The sequence below is a fragment of the Acipenser ruthenus genome, chromosome 4 (genome assembly GCF_902713425.1).
Source record: "Acipenser ruthenus chromosome 4, fAciRut3.2 maternal haplotype, whole genome shotgun sequence".
NCBI classification, from domain to species: domain Eukaryota; kingdom Metazoa; phylum Chordata; class Actinopteri; order Acipenseriformes; family Acipenseridae; genus Acipenser; species Acipenser ruthenus.
Genome location: NC_081192.1, coordinates 8691806 through 8717912, shown reverse-complemented (window position 1 = coordinate 8717912; position 26107 = coordinate 8691806). Strand labels below are relative to the sequence as shown.

General features: G+C 37.0%; 1 protein-coding gene across 1 annotated transcript in view; it reads left to right on the top strand.

Annotated features, from left to right (window-relative positions):
- LOC117399441 (integrin beta-8-like) overlaps window positions 1–25863 on the top strand; it is a 28285-nt gene extending 2422 nt beyond the window's left edge. Inside the window, exons 2-15 of the mRNA XM_033998596.3 lie at window positions 10251–10336; window positions 11315–11486; window positions 12263–12509; window positions 12773–12938; window positions 18390–18548; window positions 19470–19565; window positions 19660–19749; window positions 20322–20456; window positions 21264–21669; window positions 22049–22271; window positions 22657–22760; window positions 23138–23254; window positions 23926–24089; window positions 24195–25863. Coding sequence (XP_033854487.3) covers window positions 10251–10336; window positions 11315–11486; window positions 12263–12509; window positions 12773–12938; window positions 18390–18548; window positions 19470–19565; window positions 19660–19749; window positions 20322–20456; window positions 21264–21669; window positions 22049–22271; window positions 22657–22760; window positions 23138–23254; window positions 23926–24089; window positions 24195–24296 — 2267 coding nt within the window. The 3' untranslated portion in view covers window positions 24297–25863. The remainder of the gene's footprint in view (window positions 1–10250; window positions 10337–11314; window positions 11487–12262; window positions 12510–12772; window positions 12939–18389; window positions 18549–19469; window positions 19566–19659; window positions 19750–20321; window positions 20457–21263; window positions 21670–22048; window positions 22272–22656; window positions 22761–23137; window positions 23255–23925; window positions 24090–24194) is intronic.
- Window positions 25864–26107: the final 244 nt, after the last annotated feature.

Here is a 26107-nt window from a genome sequence, read left to right as displayed (position 1 = left end):
ATGGGGCCAGTTGGCAACCCTAATTACAGTCCTCATAACAGAAAATACTAGGATCACAACAAAACAAAACTTTGATCACTGTACTTAACATTTAGCTTGCAAGTTGGGGCAGTGTGAAAGCATGACTCACATCTGCATCTGTGTCCCTGACTCGCCAAATCTGAAGCAGCACTTTGCTGATCATGTTTTTTTAATGTTAATCCCTAATGTCCCACACATCACTTGCCATTTTAGAAACTTTTGTGCAAATTCTGGCAAGGAAATCTGCAAGACAAAACACACTGATCATTATTTCTAATATTTATCAATTATGTAATTTATGACATGAATTTTTGCCTTTAATTCTTGTGCAGCAATGTTCACTCCAATATTCACATAGTTTATCCGCACAAGAAAATAATAATTACTTCATGCCACTGTTTTCATGTCACACTGCTAAAGTCTTCTCTCGTTGATCAATCAATGAGCATTGACACAAAGCAGAATGGGCAGAGATTTGTGATGCATGTCAAAATGAAATCTGATCAGAATGAAAGCTCAGCTAATCAACATACAGTGATTGTAATGACGTTAATGGTGGCCAATAGCAGCTAACAGAAACAGCAGCAGTATGAGGAAACAGAATGCAAGCAGCATTTGAGAAACGTTGCACTAGTGGACTGTGTGAGTGGATGAATGCATCCGTGTTGGATGAAAAGCAGATGAAATAAGTCCCGGTACCCAGTACCAGCATTAAAATAAGTCCCGGTACCCAGTATATATACAGTCGCAGAGAAAAGTATTTGGGCAGAAAAACCACAAAGAAAGTGATTTCTATAATTTCTAATTGCTCTATTGAAAGATAGAAATTAAAGTAGAGATTCAGCTTTATAATAAAACAGAAAATTATGACATAACATGCATAAAATGAGAAATAACATACACAAACTAATTTCATACTTTGACAAAAGTTTTTGGGCAATCAACATATTTCATATGAAACCCTTTCGTTGCTAATTATTGACAATTGCCATGATTGAAAACCAACACCTGATGATAATTATAGAATAAATAAATACATAATCATCAAGGCTGAAAAATAAATTGGAAATTTGTGATTCAAAACAGCAACAAAGATGGTTACAACTAAAGAGTACAGCAACAATCTCAAAATGGCAGTGATACAACTAATAGAAAGGAAAAACTACAAGAAAAATAGCAGAAAGATTCGGTTTACTGAAAACCACTGTGTGAACCGGAACTACTGCAACTAGCTCCAGGTGTGGAAGACTAAGAAAGATTTCTGCAAAATCTGGAAGAAGAATCTTTCGAGCAGCCCGGAAAAAAATCCATGGATTACTGCAAAAGATTTGACACAAGAATTGAGAGCAGATGGTCAAGAAATTAACAATCAAACAATTCAATGATACCTGAACAAGATGAATGTCCATGGGCGAAAACCAAGATGCAAACCTTTGTTAAAAACAATACACAAAAGAAAGCGATTGGAGTTTTCCATTGAATACTTGAAGAAGCCTGATGATTTCTTCAACCAGATTTTATGGTCAGACGAATCTAAAACTTTTTTCACCAAGAAAGAGCAATATGTTTGCAGGAAAAGAGGAGAAAAATTTAAAGAAAATTTCATCATGCCCAGTGTTAAACATGATGGAGGTTATGTGATGGCATGAGCTTGTTTTTCTTCCCCAGGCACTGGCGATCTTTATATTGTAGGATCAATGAATGCTGCAAAATATCAATACATTTTGCACTCTCATTTGTTACCCAGTGCTAGAAGGCTTATTGAAGTCTACAAAGGAATTTCTGGAAAAAAGGAAGATTACAGTTATGGATTGTTCATTTCATCTTGAATCCCAAAGAGATGTTGTGGATTGACTTGAAGGCTGCTGTTGCAAAAAAGAAACCAAAATCAATTGCAGAACTCAAAGTTGTATGTGGTGAAGAATGGGCAAAAATATCTCCTACATGAAGACGTTACACACTATTGTTATGCTTATGTGTTTATAATGTGGATCTACATCGGCCACGTGAAATTCACCTGTCAGATTAAAAGGCGACAATTTGTTTTTAATTGAAAGCACTTTGTAGATTATACACCCAGCACATCCTAATTGTGTGATTTAAAAGTTTAACTGGCTTTCAATTGAAATGTGTCGGTTCAGTGAGACCTTAAAGGAAAATTATTCGAAACCGCTGTATTCGTCCCATCCCTAATGTGTGTGTGTATATATATATATATATATATATATATATATATATGTGTGTGTGTGTGTGTATATATACACAGTGCCATGAAAAAGTATTTGCCCCCTGTCTGATTTTCTGCATTTTTGCATATTTTTGACACTGAATGTAATCAGACCTTCAACCAAAACCTAATATTAGATAAAAGGGACCCTGAGTGAACAAATAACACAAACATTTGATACATATTTCATTTATTTATTAAAGAAAGTTATGTAACACCCAATGCCCCTGTGTGAAAAAGTAATTGCCCCCTTAGACTCAATACCTATTTACGCCACCTTTAGCAGCAATAACTGCAACCAAACACTTCCTGTAGTTATTGATTAGTCTCTCACAGCGCCGTGGAGGAATTTTGGCCCACTCCTCCATGCAGAACTGCTTCAACTCAGTGACATTTGTGGCTTTTGGAGCATGAACTGCTCGTTTCAGGTCCTGCCACAACATGTCAATGGGGTTTATGTCTGGACTTTGACTAGGCCATTCCAAAACTTTAAATTTCTTGTTCTTCAAGCATTCTGATGTAGACTTGCTTGTGTGTTTCGGATCATTGTCTTGCTGCATGACACAGCTGTGCTTCAGCTTCAGCTCATGGACGGATAGCCTAACATTCTCCTGTAGAATTATCTGATACAGAGCAGAATTCATGGTTCCTTCAATGATGGCAAGGCATCCAGGTCCTGATGCAGCAAGGCATTCCCAAACCATGACACTACCACCACCATGCTTGACCGTTGGTATGAGGTTCTTACTGTGGAATGCAGTGTTTGGTTTTCGCCAGACATAACGGGGCCAAAAAGTTCCACTTTTGACTCATCTGTCCATAGAACATTGTTCCAGAACTCTTGAGGATCATCCAGGTGCTTTTTGGCAAACTTGAGATGAGCATTCATGTTCTTCTTCGTGAGCAATGGTTTCCGCCTTGCTGCTCTGCCGTGAATCCCATTTTTGCCCAGTGTCTTTCTGATGGTGGAGTCATGAACAATGATCTTAGCCAAGGCGAGAGAGGCCTGCAGATCCCTGGATGTTGTTCTAGGGTTCTTTGTGACTTCCTGGACGATTTTACGCCTTACTCTTGGAGAGATTTTGGCAGGACGGCCACTCCTAGGAAGATTCACTACTGTCCCAAACTTTCTCCATTTGGACAATATGGCTCTGACTGTGGTTCGGTGGAGCCCCAGAGCCTTAGAAATGGCTTTGTAACCCTTTCCAGACTGATAGGCATCAACAACTTTTTTCCGGAGGTCTTCAGGAATTTCTTTTGTTCGTGGCATGATGTGCCTCAAGAACCTCTGTGCTGATAACTTCACTCCGATGGTAAGGGCCAAAGTTAGTCAGATTTATATTGGGCAGGGCTGGCCCAAATCAGGCCTGGTTGTAAACCAAAGTACTCAAACAGCTGATCCTAATTATCCCTTTAATTGGGTTGAGTTAACTAGAGGGGGCAATAACTTTTTCAGATTGTATGTTTGATTACCTTGCACACCAAACAAAGCACCAAACTTTGGTGTCATTTCTTCTCTCAGACTCCCTCTATATACCACTACAACCCACAAAAAAATCTGACCAAATACAATGTATTTGTATATATATATATATATATATATATATATATATATATATACAGTACTGTGCAAAAGTTTTAGGCAGGTGTGAAAAAATGCTGTAAAGTAAGAATGCTTTCAAAAATAGACATGTTAATAGATTATATTTATCAATTAACTAAATGCAAAGTGAGTGAACAGAAGAAAAATCTAAATCAAATCCATATTTGGTGTGACCACCCTTTGCCTTCAAAACAGCATCAATTCTTCTAGGTACACTTGCACAAAGTCAGGGATTTTGTAGGCATATAGTAAGGTGTATGATTAAACAATTATACAAAACAGGTGCTAATGACAATCAATTCAATATGTAGGTTGAAACACAATCATTAACTGAAACAGAAACAGCTGTGTAGGAGGAATAAAACTGGGTGAGGAACAGCCAAACTCAGCTAACAAGGTGAGGTTGCTGAAGACAGTTTACTGTCAAAAGTCATACACCATGGCAAGACTGAGCACAGCAACAAGACACAAGGTAGTTATACTGCATCAGCAAGGTCTCTCCCAGGCAGAAATTTCAAGGCAGACACGGGTTTCCAGATGTGCTGTCCAAGCTCTTTTGAAGAAGCACAAAGAAACGGGCAACGTTGAGGACCGTAGACGCAGTGGTCGGCCAAGGAAACTTACTGCAGTAGATGAAAGACACATCATGCTTACTTCCCTTCGCAATCGGAAGATGTCCAGCAGTGCCATCAGCTCAGAATTGGCAGAAAACAGTGGGACCCTGGTACACCCATCTACTGTCCGGAGAAGTCTGGTCAGAAGTGGCCTTCATGGAAGACTTGCGGCCAAAAAGCCATACCTCCGACATGGAAACAAGGCCAAGCGACTCAACTATGCATGAAAACACAGGAACTGGGGTGCAGAAAAATGGCAGCAGGTGCTCTGGACTGATGAGTCAAAATTTGAAATATTTGGCTGTAGCAGAAGGCAGTTTGTTCGCCGAAGGGCTGGAAAGCGGTACACGAATGAGTGTCTGCAGGCAACAGTGAAGCATGGTGGAGGTTCCTTGCAAGTTTGGGGCTGCATTTCTGCAAATGGAGTTGGGGATTTGGTCAGAATTAATGGTCTCCTCAATGCTGAGAAGTACAAGCAGATACTTATCCATCATGCAATACCATCAGGGAGGCATCTGATTGGCCCCAAATTTATTCTGCAGCATGACAACGACCCCAAACATACAGCGAAAGTCATTAAGAACTATCTTCAGCGTAAAGAAGAACAAGGAGTCCTGGAAGTGATGGTATGGCCCCCACAGAGCCCTGATCTCAACATCATCGAGTCTTTCTGGGATTACATGAAGAGAGAGAAGCAACTGAGGCTGCCTAAATCCACAGAAGAACTGTGGTTAGTTCTCCAAGATGTTTGGGCCAACCCAACCTACCTGCCGAGTTCCTTGAAAAACTGTGCAAGTGTACCTAGAAGAATTGATGCTGTTTTGAAGGTAAAGGGTGGTCACACCAAATATTGATTTGATGTAGATTTTTCTTCTGTTCACTCACTTTGCATTTTGTTAATTGATAGATATAAACTATTAACATGTCTATTTTTGAAAGCATTCTTACTTTACAGCATTTTTTCACACCTGCCTAAAACTTTTGCACAGTACTGTATGTATATATATATATATATATATATATATATATATATATATATATATATGAGAGAGCGAGAGAGACTTTGACTTTTAACTAGGCAGTAGTGTGGAGTAGTGGTTAGGGCTCTGGACTCAATCCCTAGTGGAAGACACTGCTGCTGTACCCTTGATCAAGATACTTTACCTAAATTGCTCCAGTAAAAACCCAAATGAATAAATGGGTAATTGTATGTAAAAAATAATGTAATTGAATGTAAAAAAAATAATGTGATATCTTGTAACAATTGTAAGTCGCCCTGGATAAGGGCGTCTGTTAAGAAATAAATAATAATAACTATCCTTTATTGAACATCTCAGTTTTTAAAATGCTACAATTTCATAAATAAAGTAGAAGCCCAAAATAAATAAATAAATATTCCTACTGATTCCGGGATATCGGCCAAAGCCTCCTCAGCGCATCAGCATTAAAAGCCAAAAAAATATATATATATAAATATATATATTAAAAAAACAGACTATGATTTAAAAATATTTGTTTCTATAAAATCCCAGTGAGCTCTCCCTCCCCAATGACCGAGTAGATAGCCTCTCCCACACACCACCTGTCCTGAGAACTCTGCACGTTATTAAAATGTTTAAAATAGGCAAAATCAACCTTTAACCTGCTAACCACCAGCACTCTGAACAGCCTTACCATATCCACCTGTCCTGTGCCTGTCGGCCTATTCTTCCTGGATTTTAAAACAGCCAGCTTTGCCTGACCTAGAAGAAGATCAGTGTTTTTGCCTGTAGGGGACCCCGAAAATAAAAATGTTCAATGTAAAATCTGCTCCCAGCTCCTACAGCCTGTCCTGCAGGAGGCTGAAGAGGAGCTCCAGTCATCAGCCCCTCCTCCGGCATCGGCTTGGGGTCACCTCCGCTCTCCGCAACTTTCACGCCACCGGAGGACCGAGTCATCTCTCCGCTGCCCACAGACACTGACCCAGCCCTGCTTTGGTTCTCCTCCCTCTTGTTCTGAGGCTGTTTGCACTTAGCTATGGCTGTGTCTCTTGTGTTGCGGTGCAGACTCAGCTTCAGGCTCCGCTGGCTCAGGCTTCTCGGGCTCTGGGTCTGGGAGCTACTCCTCCTCCTCTCCAATCGCCCCCAATCTCTTCCCCGCCAGGAGCTCCCTGTCCCTTATTCTCAGACAATAAGGATCTCTCTGCAATTAAAACACCTCATTGTACCTGAACTGGCGAAAACAACGCAATTTGTCCCTTCTTCATTAAAATTCCATGCTACTTCAATAATGCATTTGGATCATTTTGTATAATAAACGCTTTGTCTTCTAAATGACAATACATTACACTGGGGTTTTTGCATCCTAGAGGGATCGTCTTAAAGGTGATTTTATTTTATTAAAGCCCACAATCTCTCCCACAGTTACTAGGCACTCCTCCAGCGACACCCCGGTATCGGACACACGGTGGCAGCCGTGTCGGCGAGTCAGTACCCCCGCTGCATTCGAACTACACGCCATATCTACGATCAGCAGAACAAACAACACTAACTCACAATTACACTAACTGTTTATATTTACTCACCAAAAATGTTCACACATTTTACATCAACCACAAAAAAAATGAACAAAAGCTTAGACTCTCCTGAATCACAACTCCCGCACTCCACTTACTTCCTGGCTTTTCCCACAATCAGAGAGAGAGAGAGAGAGAGAGAGAGAGAGACTGTGACCTTGCTTATTTTGCATGTCAAGCTGGTGATAGCTTTTTTATTATTATTATTATTTGTTTATTTAGCAGACGCCTTTATCCAAGGCGACTTACAGAGACTCGGATGTGTGAACTATGCATCAGCTGCAGAGTCACTTACAATTACGTCTCACCCGAAAGACGGAGCACAAGGAGGTTAAGTGACTTGCTCAGGGTCACACAATGAGTCAGTGGCTGAGCCGGGATTTGAACTGCGGACCTTCTGGTTACAAGCCCTTTTTTTAACCACTGGACCACACAGCCTCCTTTTCCCTGACCCACTTAAAAACACTACTGTCAAAATCTGTTTAGTTTGTCATTAATGGCTGCAGGACATTATGGCCTGTTGGCACGGTTCCTAGGTCAGTGATCAACACTGGCTTGTTACATACAGACAAGAATGTCACCCACTTTTAGTAGTTTCCACTGCCTTTACAGTAAAGGATGTATGGAACAGGTATGATGGATACAAATGCTTGTGAAATGCTTATTTATTCATAAATTGTCCAATTTGCCCACAAAGCCGCAATGGACATACTATACCTGTATATAAATCATGTAGCTGTAATTACTAAGTACAATGTTAAGTCATGTCTGAGTACTTATATAGTATTGTGGATCTATGGCTAATGTAGGCCTACTGTTAAAAATATATATATTTTAAAAACCAAAACTGTGATTATACAATAAGTAACACATAGTTGTAAATCCATGTATAGGGACGCCTTGAAGACCTTATTGAATTTATACTCCAGGTCAAACAGTGGGTTTGAAAAAAAAGAAAAAGCATAAATCATAAATCATGTCTAAGGTAATAAAGTAGTCCCATTTATAACTTTGAACTAAGTAAATTAATTTAATTGAAACATGCAAAATATTGTATTTTGACAGATTCCCCAGTTTTGTTTTCATTCAGGCAGCGGTTTATTCCAGCTTGAAGACTAATGTAGCTTGAAATGTTATATTGTTCTTCATGGGCATTTCTTACATTTCCATAGAAATCCCTTAGTATTGTATAAAGATTTTCTTAAGATGTGAATTTTCCACAGTAGAGACAATTTGTTTTTGTTTCAGCCAGTCCTGAAAGACAGTGATTTCTTTTTTTTTTTTTCCCCGTTTTGCTATCTTCCAGTCTTTTTCATTGTTCTTCGTCCAAATCGGCATGTCTACTTACTACTTTTGGAATTTATTTTCTGGTAATTGGTCACTCAGTTTTATAGTTACTGTACATCTGTAACTGTAAACAAGATGGCTACCAGTATTTTAAATTCTGTGAGGCAGCGCAGTGATTTCGAATATGTGACAAGGCTCCAACTGTCCGTATCCATCCAATATACTGGAACCTTGCTCGACCAATCACATTGCTTGTTTCATGTTCCATTGCCAGACCTGGATTATAAATTATATTATGCAACAACCAGACACTGCTCTCCCATTGTTTTATGAGGAGTCAGCCCTTCTGTTTTTACTCAGTAATGTAAAAGATGCACTGATTAACAACACCTGTTCTAAAACAACTGCATACTGATGAAATGCTTCAGTGGGATGCTCAAGCCTGCTCTCAAAAATTCAACACAGTGAATATTTCAGACAAACAAAGGTAAATAAATACAGTAGAACTCTGTTTATCCGCATGCTTGGGGGAGGACATAAGTCCATGGATGTGTGAAATTCACAGACAAATGAGGTGTCATTGCAGAAATTCACAGACAAATGAGGTGTCATTGTGACTAGAATGCATGAATAAAATACAGAAACTAGTAATGTAAACCAAATGAACCTTTCCTGTGTTACTCCTAGCAAAATCTTTTCAAAATGCGATATACCACCAACTCTGTTTCCCTAGCTTTTTTCTGTTACCAATAAATAAATAAAAATAATAATGACAAATAAATAAAAATACTACAAAGCTACAAGATATTAATACGTTTTATGACGGGAATAAGCTATTCAGCCCATCAAAACTCACAATTTCCCTATAAACTAAGTTGTGTGTCTAGCAGCTAGAAATTTCACAAGGTATTATCGTTAATTTATTCCACGCATTACTATTAAATAATGGCAGCTAAGTGTTGCTAGTTTTCTGGGATTTCAAACAAAAAATACAATTCTATTATTAATATTATAATTTTTAACTAAATAAACAAGCCTGTTGTGTAATTTAAACTTGTCTTACATTTCAACAATATACGTACCAACAGAAGTGTTTTTTGTAACAGCTTTTTTAAACAATCCACTGCTGGAAGTTGTTCTTTTGAACCTTGACAAAATCCATCATAGGCTTTTGTTTCAGTCAGGGAAAATATGTTTACTGGGCTTCACTAAGTAACTGCCTCAGGAGAACAAATTTTACAAGATCGGCATTCTTCTGCTGTTCATACCAAGAAATGAATCCTCACATCTGTAGAGCTGCTATCTTGGCGTCTACTCTTCTTCTGCATTGCCACTGTCATCATCACGGTTACTGTTGTCCAGTTTGGTGCTAAGTGTGTGTGTGTGTGTGTGTGTGTGTGTGTGTGTGTGTGTGTGTGTGTGTGTGTGTGTGTGTGTGCGCATGCATTAAGTCTACATTAGTAATATTGTACTGTATTTCAGAGATAAAACTCGGCAGGGAGCTACGGATAATTGAAGTCATGGATAATAAATGAGGTTCTACTGTAACTTTAAAATATTGTAGTATAATAGTTATAATGCCATTACTGTGATGTGATCCTCAGTAATAATGATACTCCCTCATTCAAATAATTGGCTCAGGACTACCATTAATACCTTGTAACATGCCACAGTAATGGCATTATCCATTAAATATATGAAGCAGAGAACATTTTAAGTAAACAAATTCTGATCTATTACCATTTTTTCCAAACATGGATGGAAAGTTTGTTATACCAAAAGAGGATAACATGTGCATCATCAAAGCATATGTACTTTAGTCACTGATATCTTAATTTCTTACCATTTAATATTTATATGTACAAAGACCACTACTGCACGTTGTGATGTGTTTCAATAGGTACAACGTTTACCAATGCAAGCATATGTTGTTGTTTTTTTCAGCCAGTAACAGGTGTACCTCTTCCTCTATATCAAGCTGCAATGACTGTCTGTACCGTGGGCCAGAATGTGGGTGGTGTTTTCAAGAGGTACAGTGCTCTTCCTGTTCTGTGTACTACTAATATTAACAAAACAGAGGCAAAGTAATAATATCATGTACCAAATAGTTATTTCTGTAAAGGAATACACAAACACTGTAAAGAAATAGAGAATACAGAAAATCTGTTACTTACTATATCAGAATATAACCTTGAATTTTAACATGTAAGTTATTAAATCATGAGAGGATCATGTTTGCTTTTTCTATTTCCTATTTTTTTTTTAAACTGTGATGATAAATAATGAAATGTAATCATGCTCTTGTCTCTTCCACATAAATAAAAGCTCTAGATAATATAAACAAAGACCAGCTTAGTAGATATTTAGCTATTGTTTGTGTTGGTTTATTCCAGTATTTGAAAGCACATTAGGGGTTTTCCATTACTAGGCCATGGTTGAATGGCCAAAACCAATGTGGGGGCAGTTTTCAAAGAAGCACAGTGAATAGAAAGGAAGGCAAACAAAATAAAAAAGAATAATTAATAAAATAATTTAGCTGCTTGTAATAAGCCAAAACTTCATATTCAGATAATTGTATTCATAGGATGGGCAAGTGAAAAAAGTGTTTGTAATAATTTTAAATCAAAACTCACAAGATGGTACAAGTCTAGCAGTATACACCAACTGTTAAAGCTTGTAATCAATCTAATTTCTAATTATCAGCAGGAGATCCCCCAAATACATTTTACTTCAGGTTTTTGTTTCTTATTTTGCTGCTAAATAAATATCATCAGTGAAATGTGCAGCTATAGATCATGGTAGTATAATCTGGTGCTTTAGGCATCTCCTCAAATATGTTTCACAAAACCGTAGACGTGGAGTGTCGCATATGTACCAAGGGACTCCTCTGTTAACACTAGCTTTTGCATACCACTGTAAATTCATTTTGTCTTAGTAATGTAGCAGTTTTAATGCCATTATATTTAAGTCATTCATTAATGTGTTCTATGCTTCAACAATTTCAACAGGATTTCCTGGTTGGAACAGCACTACATGAAAGATGTGACCTTGTGTCCAACCTAATTAAGAAAGGCTGTATATCAGATTTTATTGAGTCTCCCTTAGTGAAGGTAGTGGTGAATGCCACCTCAACCAGCTCACAGGTCACACCAAGAGATGTTTTATTACATCTGCGGCCAGGTTGGTATTTCCAGTTTTAAACGATTTTTCATCATGTATTGCTAAGAAGGCATCTGAGTGACTAACTTAAACAACTAAAAGCCCTTATAATGGTGAACGCTGTAAAAGAATATGCTGTTAACTGTGGACCAAATATAGATTAATGGTTTGAGTCTCACTGGGAGGGAGGGGGGAGTTGTAAAACAAGCATTTTATTTAGCATTGCATTACTGTACATTTATTAAACATATGAATGCAGGGATGATCAGTCCTCAAACACTCTTGAGGTGGATTTTGATAATATAGTTGCTATTTTCAAAAATAATACTCTGTTTTTCTTGTTTTTTTTAATGTATATGATCATCTCAGTGGTTCTTTTAGTAGTTATTATGACAAAAAGATACATTTATTATTTTTAATCATGTAATACAATTTAGATGTGTACTTTTGAAGATGCAAACAAACATACCTAATTAAGTATCCATGTAGACGGGGCTTCTAATGACCCTCGGGGAGCAACATGGGAAGTGAGATGCCACATGGTGGCTCACCTAGCTTTTGGGGATGCGACCACCACTGAAACTGTTATTCCATCTGCTACTATTGTTTTTATACTTTAATATGGGGTATACAGATGTTAAAAAAGTGGCAGATTTTCTGTCAATGAAATGTGATCTATTGATAATGACTTGGTTATAACTCCTTTAAGAGGAACATGTACTATATATAAATTGATTTATTTATTGTTTTATTTATTTATTTTCAATTATTTAATGCATATATTTCCACTGATGCAGGCAGTGAAGTAAATTTTATTTTAGAAGTACACCAACTGGAAAGATACCCTGTGGACATGTACTATTTGGTGGATGTATCTGCATCGATGCAAGAAAGTTTAGATAAACTGAAGTCTGTTGGATTTTCTCTGTTGCAAAAAATGGAAGAATTTTCCAGTGACTTTCGGCTTGGTTTTGGATCATTTGTGGACAAGCCGGTTTCCCCTTACATTAATGTACATCCACCTAAAATCGCGAATCCCTGCAGGTGTGTATTGCTGACATTTTGTTTACCAGATTCTAAACTTTTAGACAATGTTTTACTCATATCTGCTTCCTACTGTATGTGAACAAATTCAATTCGTGTGGGAGACATGGTCTTATTGTTTCTTCAAATTTTAAAACAAGTATGTATTGCATATATAAATAATATTGATATGAATCCTTTGTCTCTTGTGCTATGCAGCCTGTATAATTATGATAAACCAAAACATGACTTATGTTTCTTCTTGCCAATGCTTTATTACACAGTGACTATGATATACAGTGCAGGCCAGCACATGGGTATATCCACGTGCTTTCTCTTACTGAAAACATCACAGAGTTTACAAGAGTGGTTCAGCAGCAGCGCATTTCTGGAAACATGGACACACCAGAAGGAGGTTTTGATGCAATGTTCCAGGCAGCTGTGTGTCAGGTTAGTGCTGCATGTGTCACACTTTCTGGTTTAACAGCTGGGAAGATACAAGATTCAGCAATAGGGTTTTACAGAATATCTGAGTCATATAGCTTTCTGGGAGAACATGTCTTTGGAAATTGAATAAAAGTAGGGTATACTATATCACATGGTACAGATCTATGTGCCAGTTAACTTTTCTTATGCACCTGTGGATCTCCTCCCTATTCCTTTGTACCCATCTCCTGAAAGGTTACTTTTGTGTCCTTAAATAAATTATTCCTAGCGCTTTTAGTGGGTAAAGCAGTGGTTGGGCTTTATTATTATTATTATTATTATTATTATTATTATTATTATTATTATTATTATTATTATTATTATTATTATTATTATTATTAATAATATATTTATTGGGCAGATGCCTTTATTCAAGGTGACTTACAGGGCAGTACAGGGTTACAATGCAAGCTTAATATTTAAATACAGTAGTTTACAGTAAGTGCAATAGTACGACTAAAATGGACTATGAACTGGGAAGCAACATAATAGTATTGCAAGGATAGTGTATTAAGTGAGGGTCCGGAACATGATGCTTAGGTCAGGCAAGTCCAGTGCATGGAAAGAGAGGTAGATCAAGAGATCTACAAGGGCAATCTAAACAGGTGGGTCTTGAGGAGGCAGCGGAAGGATACAGAGGAGATGTGTTGAGAGAAGGAGAGGGAGGGGTCAAGAATAACACCTAGGTTTTTAGCAGGAGATGCAGTGAGAGTGATAGTTAAGGGAAACTGAGATAGAGAGTGCAGAGGAGGGACAGCAAGCAGAAGGAAAGTAGAGGAGGTCAGATTTAGAGTTTGAGTTTTAGGTGGTGAGAATGCATCCAAGTTGAGATAGCCAGGAGGCATTCTGAGATGCAGGAGGAGATGTGGGAGTCAAAGAAGGGAAAGGAGAGGAAGATCTGTGCATCATCAGCATAAAGGTGGTAAGAGAAGCCAAAAGGAGATGAAAGTGCCTAGTGAGCGGGTGTAGAGAGAAGAGGAGGGGTCCCAGGACAGATCCTTGAGGTACACCTGTAAAGAGGGAGTGAGGAGAAGAGAGAAAGCCACGTCAGGAAACCTGGAAGGAGCAGTTAGAAAGATAGGAGGAAAACCAGGCAAGAGCAGTGCCTGAGACCAGGAGAGGAGAAGAGCATGATCAGAGGAGGAGAATTATGATGGAGGAGAGGATGGCAGCACGAGCAGAAGACTGAGTCAGCTACAGAGAGGATGGCAGTTTCTGTGGAGTGGGCAGGACAGAACCCGGATTGAAGAGGGTCAAGCAGAGAGTGCTCGGTGAAGAAGGATGCCAGCTGGTGGTGGACAGTTCGCTCAAGAGTTTGAGAGGAATGGGAGGAGAGAGACAGGGTGATAGTTCTGGGCGGAGGAAGGGTCAAGAGAAGGTTTCTTAAGAATGGGGGTGAAGCAAGCAGTTTTGAAGGGAAATGAGCCAGAGAGCAGAGAGGTGTTAATGAGATAAAAGGAAGAAGAGCAAGGACAATGGATTGGAAGAAGCGAGTAGGAAGGGGATCCAGGGCGCAAGTAGTTGACCTGAAATCCAGGGGCAAGGAGCAAAGGTCAGAGTCGGCTAGAGGTGTGAAGGTTGAGAATGATTCATTATGGCTCATCATAGCAGTGTTAAGCAGCTATGCTTTTCTGTTGACAATGACAATGTTTTTTTTCGTTTTTAGTTAAACTGCTAGAAACTATTCAGTTTTCCAAAATTTTTAACTGACAGCTATTGTGTTAACAGTGAAACAGTTTACCTGTGACGTGTTTGTATTCCGAAGATGGATAAATTTAACCACTATTTTTTTTTGTCCACGTACGCACGGGTCTGGGTTGAGAGGAGGTCAGTCAAGAGTCTGAACATTCAAAATGATTAAGGGTATTGAGAGTAACAAATTAAACCTTTTAATTAGAACAGTGGTTTTGTGTTTCTACCTAGCAACATGACCTAAATGCTGTAGATCCTGAAAACATAAATCGGGTTGTTGACAGTTAAGTTTATGTGAGCTATAACCATAGTTGTAGTAATCGCATTGTGTCACCGGTACAGTAATTTAACATTACACACACCGGCACATATGTCGCACATGCTCCCCCCTTTTAAGGGCCCTGCAAAAATGTCTAGAAAATCAACTTATACAACATTTTTCCGGTAATTGCAATCTAGGTCAAAACTGGTATCATGGGAGCTACACGTCTCTTTGGAAATGTCTTTAGTTTTATACTTCATTTGACTGACATAAAAGTAATTTCAAGGTTTCATGCTGTCTACTTTTTAATCAGCATTTTTTCATCATCATATCGAGTGGCTGAATGTACCTAAAGGCCTACCATTTGAGATTTCATACATGGTATGAGGTTTCTTGTGAACTTATTTATCTAGGCCTGTCTCTTCCATCCAGAAGTGATAATAAGATCCAAAATAGGAGGAGTGGCAAACACTGTTGCAGCAGCAAAGGTCATTCAAAATTATCTAGACAGCATTCAGAACTGGGCAGACACATGGCAAATGACATTTAATAGAGACAAGTGTAAGGTACTGCACGCATGCAAAAACATGTGCATTATAAATATCATATGGAAGATACTGAAATTGAAAAAGACCTAGGAGTTTATGTTGACTCAGAAATGTCTTCATCTAGACAATGTGGGGAAGCTATTAAAAAGGCAAACAAGATGCTTGGATATATTGTGAAAAGTGTTGAATTTAAATAAAGGGAAGTAATGTTAAAACTTTACAATGCATTAGTAAGACCTCATCGAGAATATTGTGTTCAGTTCTGGTCGGTGATCTGATTCAAGCATTCAAAATTCTAAAAGGTATTGACAATGTCGACCCAGGGGACTTTATCAACCTGAAAAAAGAAACAAGGGCCAGGGGTCACAAATGGAGATTAGATAAATGGACATTCAGAACAGAAAATAGGAGACACTTTTTTACACAGAGAATTGTGAGGGTCTGGAACCAACTCCCCAGTAATGTTGTTGAAGCTGACACCCTGGGATCCTTCAAGAAGCTGCTTGATGAGATTCTGAGACCAAAAAGCTACTAACAACCAAACGAGCAAGATGGGCTGAATGACCTCCTCTCATTTGTAAAGTTTCTTATGTTCTTAATATCTATACGGGCAATATGGGTGGTATACCACAGTAAACTTTTATAGGGGATTAAAGGTCCTATATATTGAAAGTCCTAAAACAGCATCAAACAAACAAAGCTGTGTGAGGCCTACAGTTAGCACTTGTGCTGAAAAAGAAAGGGAAAATGAAAATTCCAAGACCACTCACTCTTCATCAGTTTCATTCACTGTAGGCGTCATGAAAACCCTTGCTGATATTTACATAAAGTAATGTGGAACAAACTGCTGGGACAAAGTGTATCCAATAATAAGATGCATTTTAAAGATAAGTCATACAGATGGTTGGATTTAATCCTGGTGTCCTTTGTAATTCTTAAAAAAAAAAAAATACTTTGTTGAAAGAACAGTGAATCTCTTTATTTGCATGGTATACTGAATTCTGCAATGATGCCAAGCTTCTGACAGCCAGGGCTCTATTGTTCCAGCATGAGTGGATGTTGATTTGGACCAAAAAATATGCATTGTCAAGGCATTCCAAACACAGGATGTGGTCCAAGGCAAATGAGGCAGCACATTGTTGTGAAATGTATCTTTAGTTTTTTGCAAAATGGTACAATTCAATCTTGCATGTGATGTAATGATGACATGTTATATGGTTATTTGAGATTGTGGGTTCCAGATGTTAAAAGACACAAACAACTATTGACTTCACTAAATGTGAAAAACATTTTTTAATTCGACAAACATTTTTATTATGTGTTTTAACAAGCCGGTAAAAACATTGCCTTTTTTGAAGTCAAGTAATTACACTGATGAGCATTGAAACATTTGTCTGTTCATATAGCCCATTGTATTTTTGTCTGTTTTTCTTTAAAGCTTACAGTGGCTCTCAAAAGTATTCACCCCCCTTGGATTTTTCCACATTTTATTGTGTTACAACATGGAATCAAAATTGATTTAATTAGGAGTTTTTGCCACTGATCAACACAAAAAAGTCCATAATGTGAAAGTGAAAAATAAAATCTACAAATTGTTCTAAATGAATTACAAATACAAAACAGAAAATAATTGATTGCATAAGTATTCACCCCCTTGAGTCAATATTTGGTAGAGGCACTTTTGGCAGCAATTACAGCCATGAGTCTATTTGGATAAGTCTCTACCAGGTTTGCACATCTGGACACTGCAATTTTTGCCTATTCTTCTTTGCAAAATTGCTCAAGCTCCATCAAGTTGGATGGGGACCTTTGGTGAACAGCAATTTTCAACTATTTCCACATATTCTCAATTGGATTGAGGACTGGGCTTTGACTGGGCCACTCCAGGACATTGACCTTTTTGTTTTTAAGCCACTCCAGTGTGACTTTGGCTGTATGTTTGGGGTCATTGTCCTGCTGGAAGATGAATCTTCTCCCAAGTCCCAGCTCTCTTGCAGACTTCAGCAGGTTTTCCTCCAGGATTTCTCTGTACTTTGCTGCATCCATTTTGCCCTTATCTTCACGAGCTTTCCAGGCCCTGACGCAGAGAAGCATCCCCATAACATGATGCTGCCACCACCATGCTTCACGGTAGGGATGGTGTTCTCAGGATGATGTGCAGTGTTAGGCTTGTGCCAAATATAGCGCTTAGTGTTGAGGCCAAAAAGCTCTATTTTGGTCTCATCAGACCATAGAATCTTCTTCCACTTGGTCTCAGAGTCTCCCACATGCCTTCTGGCAAACACCTGATTGGTGCTTTTGAAGAACCTTATTCCGGATTTGCTTTAAATGTTCCTTCGTCTTCATGATGTCATTTTTGTTAGGAAATGTACTAACCAACTGTGGGACTCCATTCAACTAATTATGTGACTTCTAAAGACAATTGGTTGCACCAGAGCTTATTTAGGTGTGTCATAGCAAAGGGGGTGAATACTTATGCAATCAATTATTTTCTGTTTTATATTTGTAATTAATTTAGAACAATTTGTAGATTTTATTTTTCACTTTGACATTATGGACTTTTTTTGTGTTGATCAGTGGCAAAAACTCCTAATTAAATCCATTTTGATTCCATGTTGTAACACAGTAAAATGTGGAAAAGTTCAAGGGGGGTGAATGCTTTTGAGAGCCACTGTATCATTGACACAGGCACTTTCCTTTAAAGACATATCTCTGGTTGCTAGTTACAATTGTGTATTTTTTTAGCCATCAAGGATTATTTGTAAATAATATTAAAATGATCCTAACGAATCATTAGACAACGCTCCTCATTCTTGTACCCATTGTAATTGACTGGCTTTGGATTGCTGGTAGGCTTTCATACCTGTTCCTCCTGGGAGCAAGCTAAACTTATTTTCTATGTCTTCTTTTTAGAGCCATATAGGTTGGCGTAAAGAAGCAAAACATATACTACTTGTGATGACTGATCAACCTTCTCATCTGGCACTTGACAGCAAGTTAGCAGGAATCGTTGTACCACATGATGGAAACTGTCACCTGGTTAATAATACATATAGTGAGACAGCTAATATGGTAAGTTAATCTTTAATTTTTGGAGCGTGCAGCAGGAATGATCACATGCTGTTTGAAAAAGTTTTTTCCTTGTGTATACAGATATCTACTCACAAACATGCAGCTCCCCCAGGTCACAAAACCTAACTGTGGAAAATGAGCTGGGTTTTTATTTAGTCCAGCCGAATTGTCTCTTCAATCAGGCTAGCCCTGATTGCCTTCTGCAGACTCTCATAATTGAATTAAGAACTCGAAACACCTGTTTGCTGGAGAAATCTAAAACTCTGCCGCTCTTCATAAGCCTATCTGAGGGAAAAAGGCTCTCTCCAAACGAAGGCTAGCATACTTTACTTCAGTCACCCTGTAACAACATGTATACTGTTGTTTTTTTTTTTTTTATGGCAGCTTGTTGGATTGATTAGAAAATGCGTATACACCTTAAAAATGGTGGGGAACAAACAAATGAGTGATAGTGACTAGTTCATATGTACCTTTTATAAAACAAACAAACAAAAAAAACATAATAGAACTATAAATTTAACTTTAACATATGGAATATAATTTACTATTGACTATAGGATTATATGTTTGGGGGGGATTCGTTGATGTTAATTTGAAATGGAGTTTCAATAATTCATGGCCACCAGGGGGCTTGGGAGTAAATCCCAGTGTCCCCTGAATATACTTTATTTTATGTTACCTATTCCATTGACTACTATCCATGACATATATTCATTCACAGTGTTCATACATGCATGTACAGTGGAAGACAAAACTTGATGCTGTCTTAGGGTGCCTGTCCTTCTCAATGAAGGTATCTCTGTTTAGTGGCTGAAGGATCAGTGAAGGCTCCATGGTTCTGTACCTTTTGTTTGCACCTTTTCCAGTTCTCTTCAACTGCAGGGATATTCATAAAGGGCTGTCTTTTTACTTTATTTCCAGGAACACCCAACTATAGGACAACTGGCTGAAAAGTTATTGCAAAACAGCATTTATTCTATCTTTGCCGTAGAAGGACAACAATATACGTGGTATGAGGTAATTCATCTCATACAACATTGAATGTATTTAAGCTTGATATGCTCTTGCTGACGTTAAAATACGTTAAAAACGATTATGTTTTCCTACATAGGATCTCATTCCATTACTGCCAGGTACTGTGGTTGGAAAACTTGAATCAAAGGCATCCAATCTGAAAGAGTTGGTGGTAGATGCATACAAGGTAAAACAGTTTGTATTTACTTTTCAAGTTCAATGTTGTTTAACCTACTTTCTAACTGAATATGAATTATCGTTCGTTTTGTGTGCAACATAGTAGCCATGTGCAGACTCCAAGTGGTCATATTTTAAACTTTTTCATTTCAGAAGTTAATCTTTTCAGTTGTTGAAAAATGAAATTTAGTAAGCCTAGTAAGTAATAATATAAGCAAAAAAAGCATTATAAAATGATAGAGAAGATTCATACTATAATAAACAGGCAAGAAGACGGTATAGTATCTCTTCAATGTTATTATAAAAAAGATTGGTTTGGTACTGTAGTCTTTTTCTGCAAACGTGAATGATCCGCTCCAGTTCTTACTACAGAGAAAACAACAAGCGATTGTATTCTTTTAAGCTTTTGAGAAATCCCCAGAAAGCTTGCTTTTACACAATGATCCATTATGAAGATTTCTGTCTTACTAGGCCTGATAACAAATCTCTTGTTTTTAGACAATTCTTCCTTTTTCTGTTTCTGGTAAAACCCTGTGTTAAACAGAAACTGTTGTATTCCCTAATGACATTCTCTTTTACCAGAAACTCTTATCTGAGGTGGAATTGCAGGTGGAAAGCCTGATAAAAGGAGTGTCTGTTAACGTCACTGCCATCTGTCCTGAAGGCTCAACATTTCCAGGCCTGAATAAATGTAGAAACGTGAAACCAAATGAAAAAGTATGTTTTATCTGTTTTTACAGTCTTCGAATTTTGTATACACTTTTATATGAATATACTATTTTAATAAACAACATGCATTATCCTTTTTCATTATGAAAACAAACTGAATTCTGGTTGGTACCTGGTGCTCGATAATTGGTATAATGGTGAACATTATATATTAGGTTGTAATTTTCCTTGAAAAAATAGAACCCCCTATTCTTATCCATTGATTTTTATCTAGATTTTATCATAGCTGTGGATGGAAGTGACTGAATTAATTATGGGGGATTAAACTAAAAGTTATTGATTTATACATATTGAAGTTCCAAGAGAAACAAATGTAAAATGTAATGCATTTCTAATGTTGTATAGTGTGTATTGTGTGTATAGTGTGTACGGGTGCAGCTTATCAGGCAATAGAATCTATTTTCGTTATTAATATGATAATTGCTTGAAGATCATATTGGCTTTAATTATAATATACAGTAATCTTACTTCATGCAAGTTATAACTATTGTAAACCCTCCAACTTCCACAACCTACATACAGTGTGATTAGAAAGTAACTTTACCACATCAACACACCATGCGTTGATGTGGGAAACTTACTTTCTAATCACACTGTACTTTAATATGGGTTCTACAGTACTATCATTTTTTATAATGAATCAAAGATAAGGTTGCAATGGCTCCTCCTCCTTCCAGTCTTCAATCAGTTAGTTGCTAGTTAAAGTACAAAACCACTCAAGCACAATCATATCTGAGATTTTACAGACATTGCTCCTGTCCAGTGAATTTAACTGTGTAACTGTTACTTTTTCAGGTTCTTTTCAATATAAAAGTTGGAATGCAAGAGTGTCACGGTCTGGGAGATGAAGCGTATATATTCCTAAAGCCTTTTGGGTTTAATGAAACCACCAAAGTGAGAATCCAGAGTCAGTGCTCGTGCCGGTGCGGCAGTCCAGCAGCGCACGCTCCTGGAAGGTGCCTGGATGAAGTGACTCCTCAGGACTGTGAAAACTGCAAGTGCAACCATATGGAGAAGACAAAGGATGACCAGCTTCTAAGAGATTGTCAGGCAGACCAAATGCAGCCCGTCTGCAGCGGTCGGGGTCTTTGTTTATGTGGAAAATGCTTATGTGACCAAAGCAGCCTGGGAAGAATCTATGGCAAATACTGTGAAAGGGATGGCTTTTCTTGCCCCTATCACCAAGGACTTATTTGTGGTGGTAAGATTTGAACCAATATGCTGTTGTGCCATTCCTTCTTAATGGTATGTTAGTTACACTGCTAAGACATAGATATCAGACTAATAGTGAGCCTGATAATTTTGTGACGATGGGTCTGTCCTGATACATGGTGTTTGGGTATGCCAGTGGTTAGTTATTGAGGACGTATCAAATGCTACAAATTATATTTAGAAGACATGCTGAGTATAGAAAGTGAACAAGTGTTTTTATTATGGTGGGTTCGTTGCGCTATTAGTTTTTGTAAAACACATATAGAAAGCAGTACAGACATTCTCAACCAAGTGGCAGAGCCTAATAGGAATGCATAAATAGGCACTTGTGCTGCACTCAATGCTGATAACATAATTTCCCTTGTTAGGTCATGGTCAGTGTATATCTGGCAAGTGTGAATGCAGCAGCGGCTGGGAGGGTGAAAACTGTAACTGTTCTGTCTCTACTGAGACCTGTTTGACACCAGACTCTCAGATCTGCAGTGGAAGAGGGAAATGTGTCTGTGGAAAGTGCCAGTGTGAAGATCCAAGAAGTTCAGGTCAATTGTGTGAACTCTGTCCAACCTGCGAAAGCTCGTGTGAAACAAACCGGTAATTAACATTTTATTAATAGATTAATAGAAGGATCACTGTATTCAGAATATCAGCAAATACTGTACACGTGTGGCATACGAGTGAATACAAATTGTCAATCCAACTATCCAAGCAACTATTTATACTAATTTTCTATGGTCATGTAGGCAGGTGAACCAAGTTTTACAGTGATCCAATTATCACTATAAGTGTTGGAAATTGTGTATTTAAATTCTATCAGTATTATTATTATTATTATTATTATTATTATTATTATTATTATTATTATTTTATCTAAATCTATTAATACAAACTGATGATAATGTTTTAGTATTAATATGTAAATTTACCTCAACAATGAAAAAAAAGATCTTCTGAAATAAAAGCTATTTTTTTTTTTCAGGAAATGTGTACAGTGCCACTTGTTTAATGACTTTTCTGAAACTAAAACAACACAGTGCAACACAACCTGTTCCCCATTGGTACATTATGTCAATCATATCTTTGGTATGTCTAATGTAATTGTATTTACTACATTTTCAAAACAGAAACAGAAATATGTAATATCAGCATTGTGGCAAAATGTACTGTGTACAGTTGCTGGTATGTATGTAATGCATTGTTTTTAGGGTGTGCCTTATTGGCTATCCACATTTTGAATTTCAAACCAACAAATTAAAAATTAAAACTGTTAATGTATGGACCATAGATCAGGGCAATGGCAGTGAAGGAAACCATCATGAATTAATTCATGTGATTAATTTAATTAAAGTAGTTACAGCTATTTGTCTGTCAGTATTTTGAATGTTTAAAATGAAGCTATTAACTGAAATCAAAGCACAAATTATGTTTTATTATACTGAAGCTGTGTTTCTTTCCTCCAGATTCAGAAAGTGAAACTTTTAAATACTGTCTTTATCTAACAAAAGAAAAATGCCACTATAAATTTCAAATGGAACCTACCTTTGGAGAAAAACAGATTCAAATCTTCAGATACCCAGGTGAGATGTTTTTCAAATGTACTGTATTTCAGTGTTTTATTATGTATCCTAAATGTGTGCAGCATTATTTACAGTATATAGATTTAAATATATACATTTTACTTTACAGACATAGTGGAGATTCTTTAACGGTTCACATTTGACTTATTATGTAATGTTGTTGGTCATTTTTTTTTCAACTTGACATTTTTTTTTTTTAAACTCTAAAGTAATGTCGTAAACCAGCTAGAAATAACTGAAGTTCAAGAACACTGGTTCGAAAGGGGAAAGTGAGATTAGACTCGCTCACAATATTCATGTACTCGACTGTTATAATAAATACAATTTAGAAGTCACTCGCCTATGACTATCATCTTCGAAATGTCTTCAGCGCTTTTTCCATAGTTGATTTAACAACTAAAACTATGTTAAAAAATAACAATCTTGGTTATGTTTAAAAGTATATTTCAGGGATACGTATCGTGTGGGGCACAATAAAAAATAAAAAAAAGACTACAGTTGTAAACACTACGGTCATTGGTCTTTTGTACACTTTAACTATGGTACATTTATAAACCTTGCCTGCTGTATGGGGTCTCACAGCTTGCAGGATAACGGGTTTTTTTTTTTTTTTTCTTGTACATTGTTATAGCAGTCTACAATACAATAAGAACCACGGTTTCTTTTCACAGAATGTTTAACTGAGCAGAGTTACTTTCCTACATTTATCCTGTTCTTCATTCTGACGGTGGTGATTGGAGTAATGGCAATAGGAATCTTGAAATGCATTGTGATGCGAGAGAACCATGTGAAAGGCGAGTCTCCTGTTGAGGCCTATAGTTTATCAACAAAGAAGGTAAATGTGTCTTTATTTCCAACATAGGTGGGTGGGGGGCTGGGGTTAAATCTAAAAAAAAAAAAAAAGAATCTCCATTAACATAATGTCATTTTACACTAAAAGGACTACTTTCCTACTGCAAATGAGAAGACAATAACGTACAGAAGGGACAGACCAGGAGAGATGCATATCCACATCCACAAAATGCCATTGAATGATGTCTGACAAGAAGTAAATACACACTGGTGAACAGTACAATAGGGGAAGAAGCATCTACAATGTGAATGGATTTCCCAACTATTAATAACATTTTTATTTGTATTTTTTATTTTTTTTAATTATGTATTTGTACTTTATGGCTAAAAAAATCTACTCAAAGCATACCTATCAACAGGTATGAGATTTCAGTTTTGTAAAGTTATGTGAACTTGCCTCTCGCACTGAATGCATGCCTGCCACAGGGCTCCCCTGGGTCCTAAACCCTGCTATGTATTATTATTATTATTATTTATTTCTTAGCAGACGCCCTTATCCAGGGCGACTTACAATCGTAAGCAAAAACATTTCAAGCGTTACAATACAAGTAATTTGGTGTACAGACAGGGATTGCAGTAATCACACACCGGCCATGAATTTTGTATAAAAATAAGGGGGGTTAACAGTAGAATACAGGAGAAAATCTGTCCCGGGAGGTGTCCAGGAGAAGGGTTTAAAATACAGGAGACTCCTGGTGAATATGGGACAGTTGACAGGTCTGAAGCCACCAAATTGAGAACATTTGAGAGAATTCTCATATTAAATAAAAGGCTACATGTTTAAATATGTGAGGTAATCAGCACACATATTTGTATTTTTATTGATGTTTTTGTTTATAGTTTTTTGTATGTTTTAAATTTGACACCTCATTGACGGTATTTAACATTTTTTGAACTTTCAAAAACAACTGCAGGCTGTTTTAATGTATAGCTTTGTTTTGTTTTTTTCTTTTTTGTTTTTTGCAAACAATAACTTGAATTGAACAACAAGTTTGTTTTTTTTCTTTATAATTTTAACAAATAAAATAGATAATAAGTATAAATAACAAACCGGACCAACAGTGTAAAACATGCTTTGAAATTTGCACTATGAAGTCTACTACAACAGAAAATACCAGCTTTAGTTAGACATTTACTTACATGCGTGTTGTGTGTCAATATTTACAAACTCTGATCAGATTTTTATCACAAAATTATTTTACAGTGTACTGTTGTAGTCATGCAGTAATGCAATTGTCTTTCAAAGTGTTAGTGATGTCATTCCTTAAAGGTTCTTGAGTTTGCTACTCAACAAGTATTACAACTGCTTATGTTTGTGAATTTGCAGTGAATACGTTTAGCTGATAACTGAGTGTACAAATCATTTTAGAAACTGTTTGTTTTATTGTGCATTAATACTGTTTAAAAACTGTACCTGTGAAACACTGGAGAGTATTGTTGACAATAGCTGCTATCACACTAATACAGATACATAGTTATTTATTAAGTTATAACAAGTGTAACATAGAAAATGGTATAGTTTATTTGTATAAATAGAATAATACATTTTGTATATGTTTTTGTGTTAACATTGTTGTTTTAACTTAATATGTGTGAATAATTTCCATGATAGACTGCTTTTTCAGATACCTGCTGTATGGTACTTACAACTTAATTTCCACCCATGTGTAGAATTGAAAATCTTTGTACTGTAAGTAGTACGCTGCACTTTTGTGCTGTTCTTAAACAAACCATTACAATAAAATCTAATAACTGAAGTCCACAGTTTTTTGTTTGTTTGATTGATTGTTTTTTAGCACGAGATATAACCCCTCGAATTTAAATGAAAGGTAATTTATATATATATATATATATATATATATATATATATATCAGCTATATGCAAAAGAAAACAGTAGTGGAATTTCTTTGACTGAATTTTGGAGAAATGCAGAACTATTTCCCAATTTAGCAATTAAGGCTAAAATATATTTGTCAGTTGTTACCAATTCTGTGAATGCT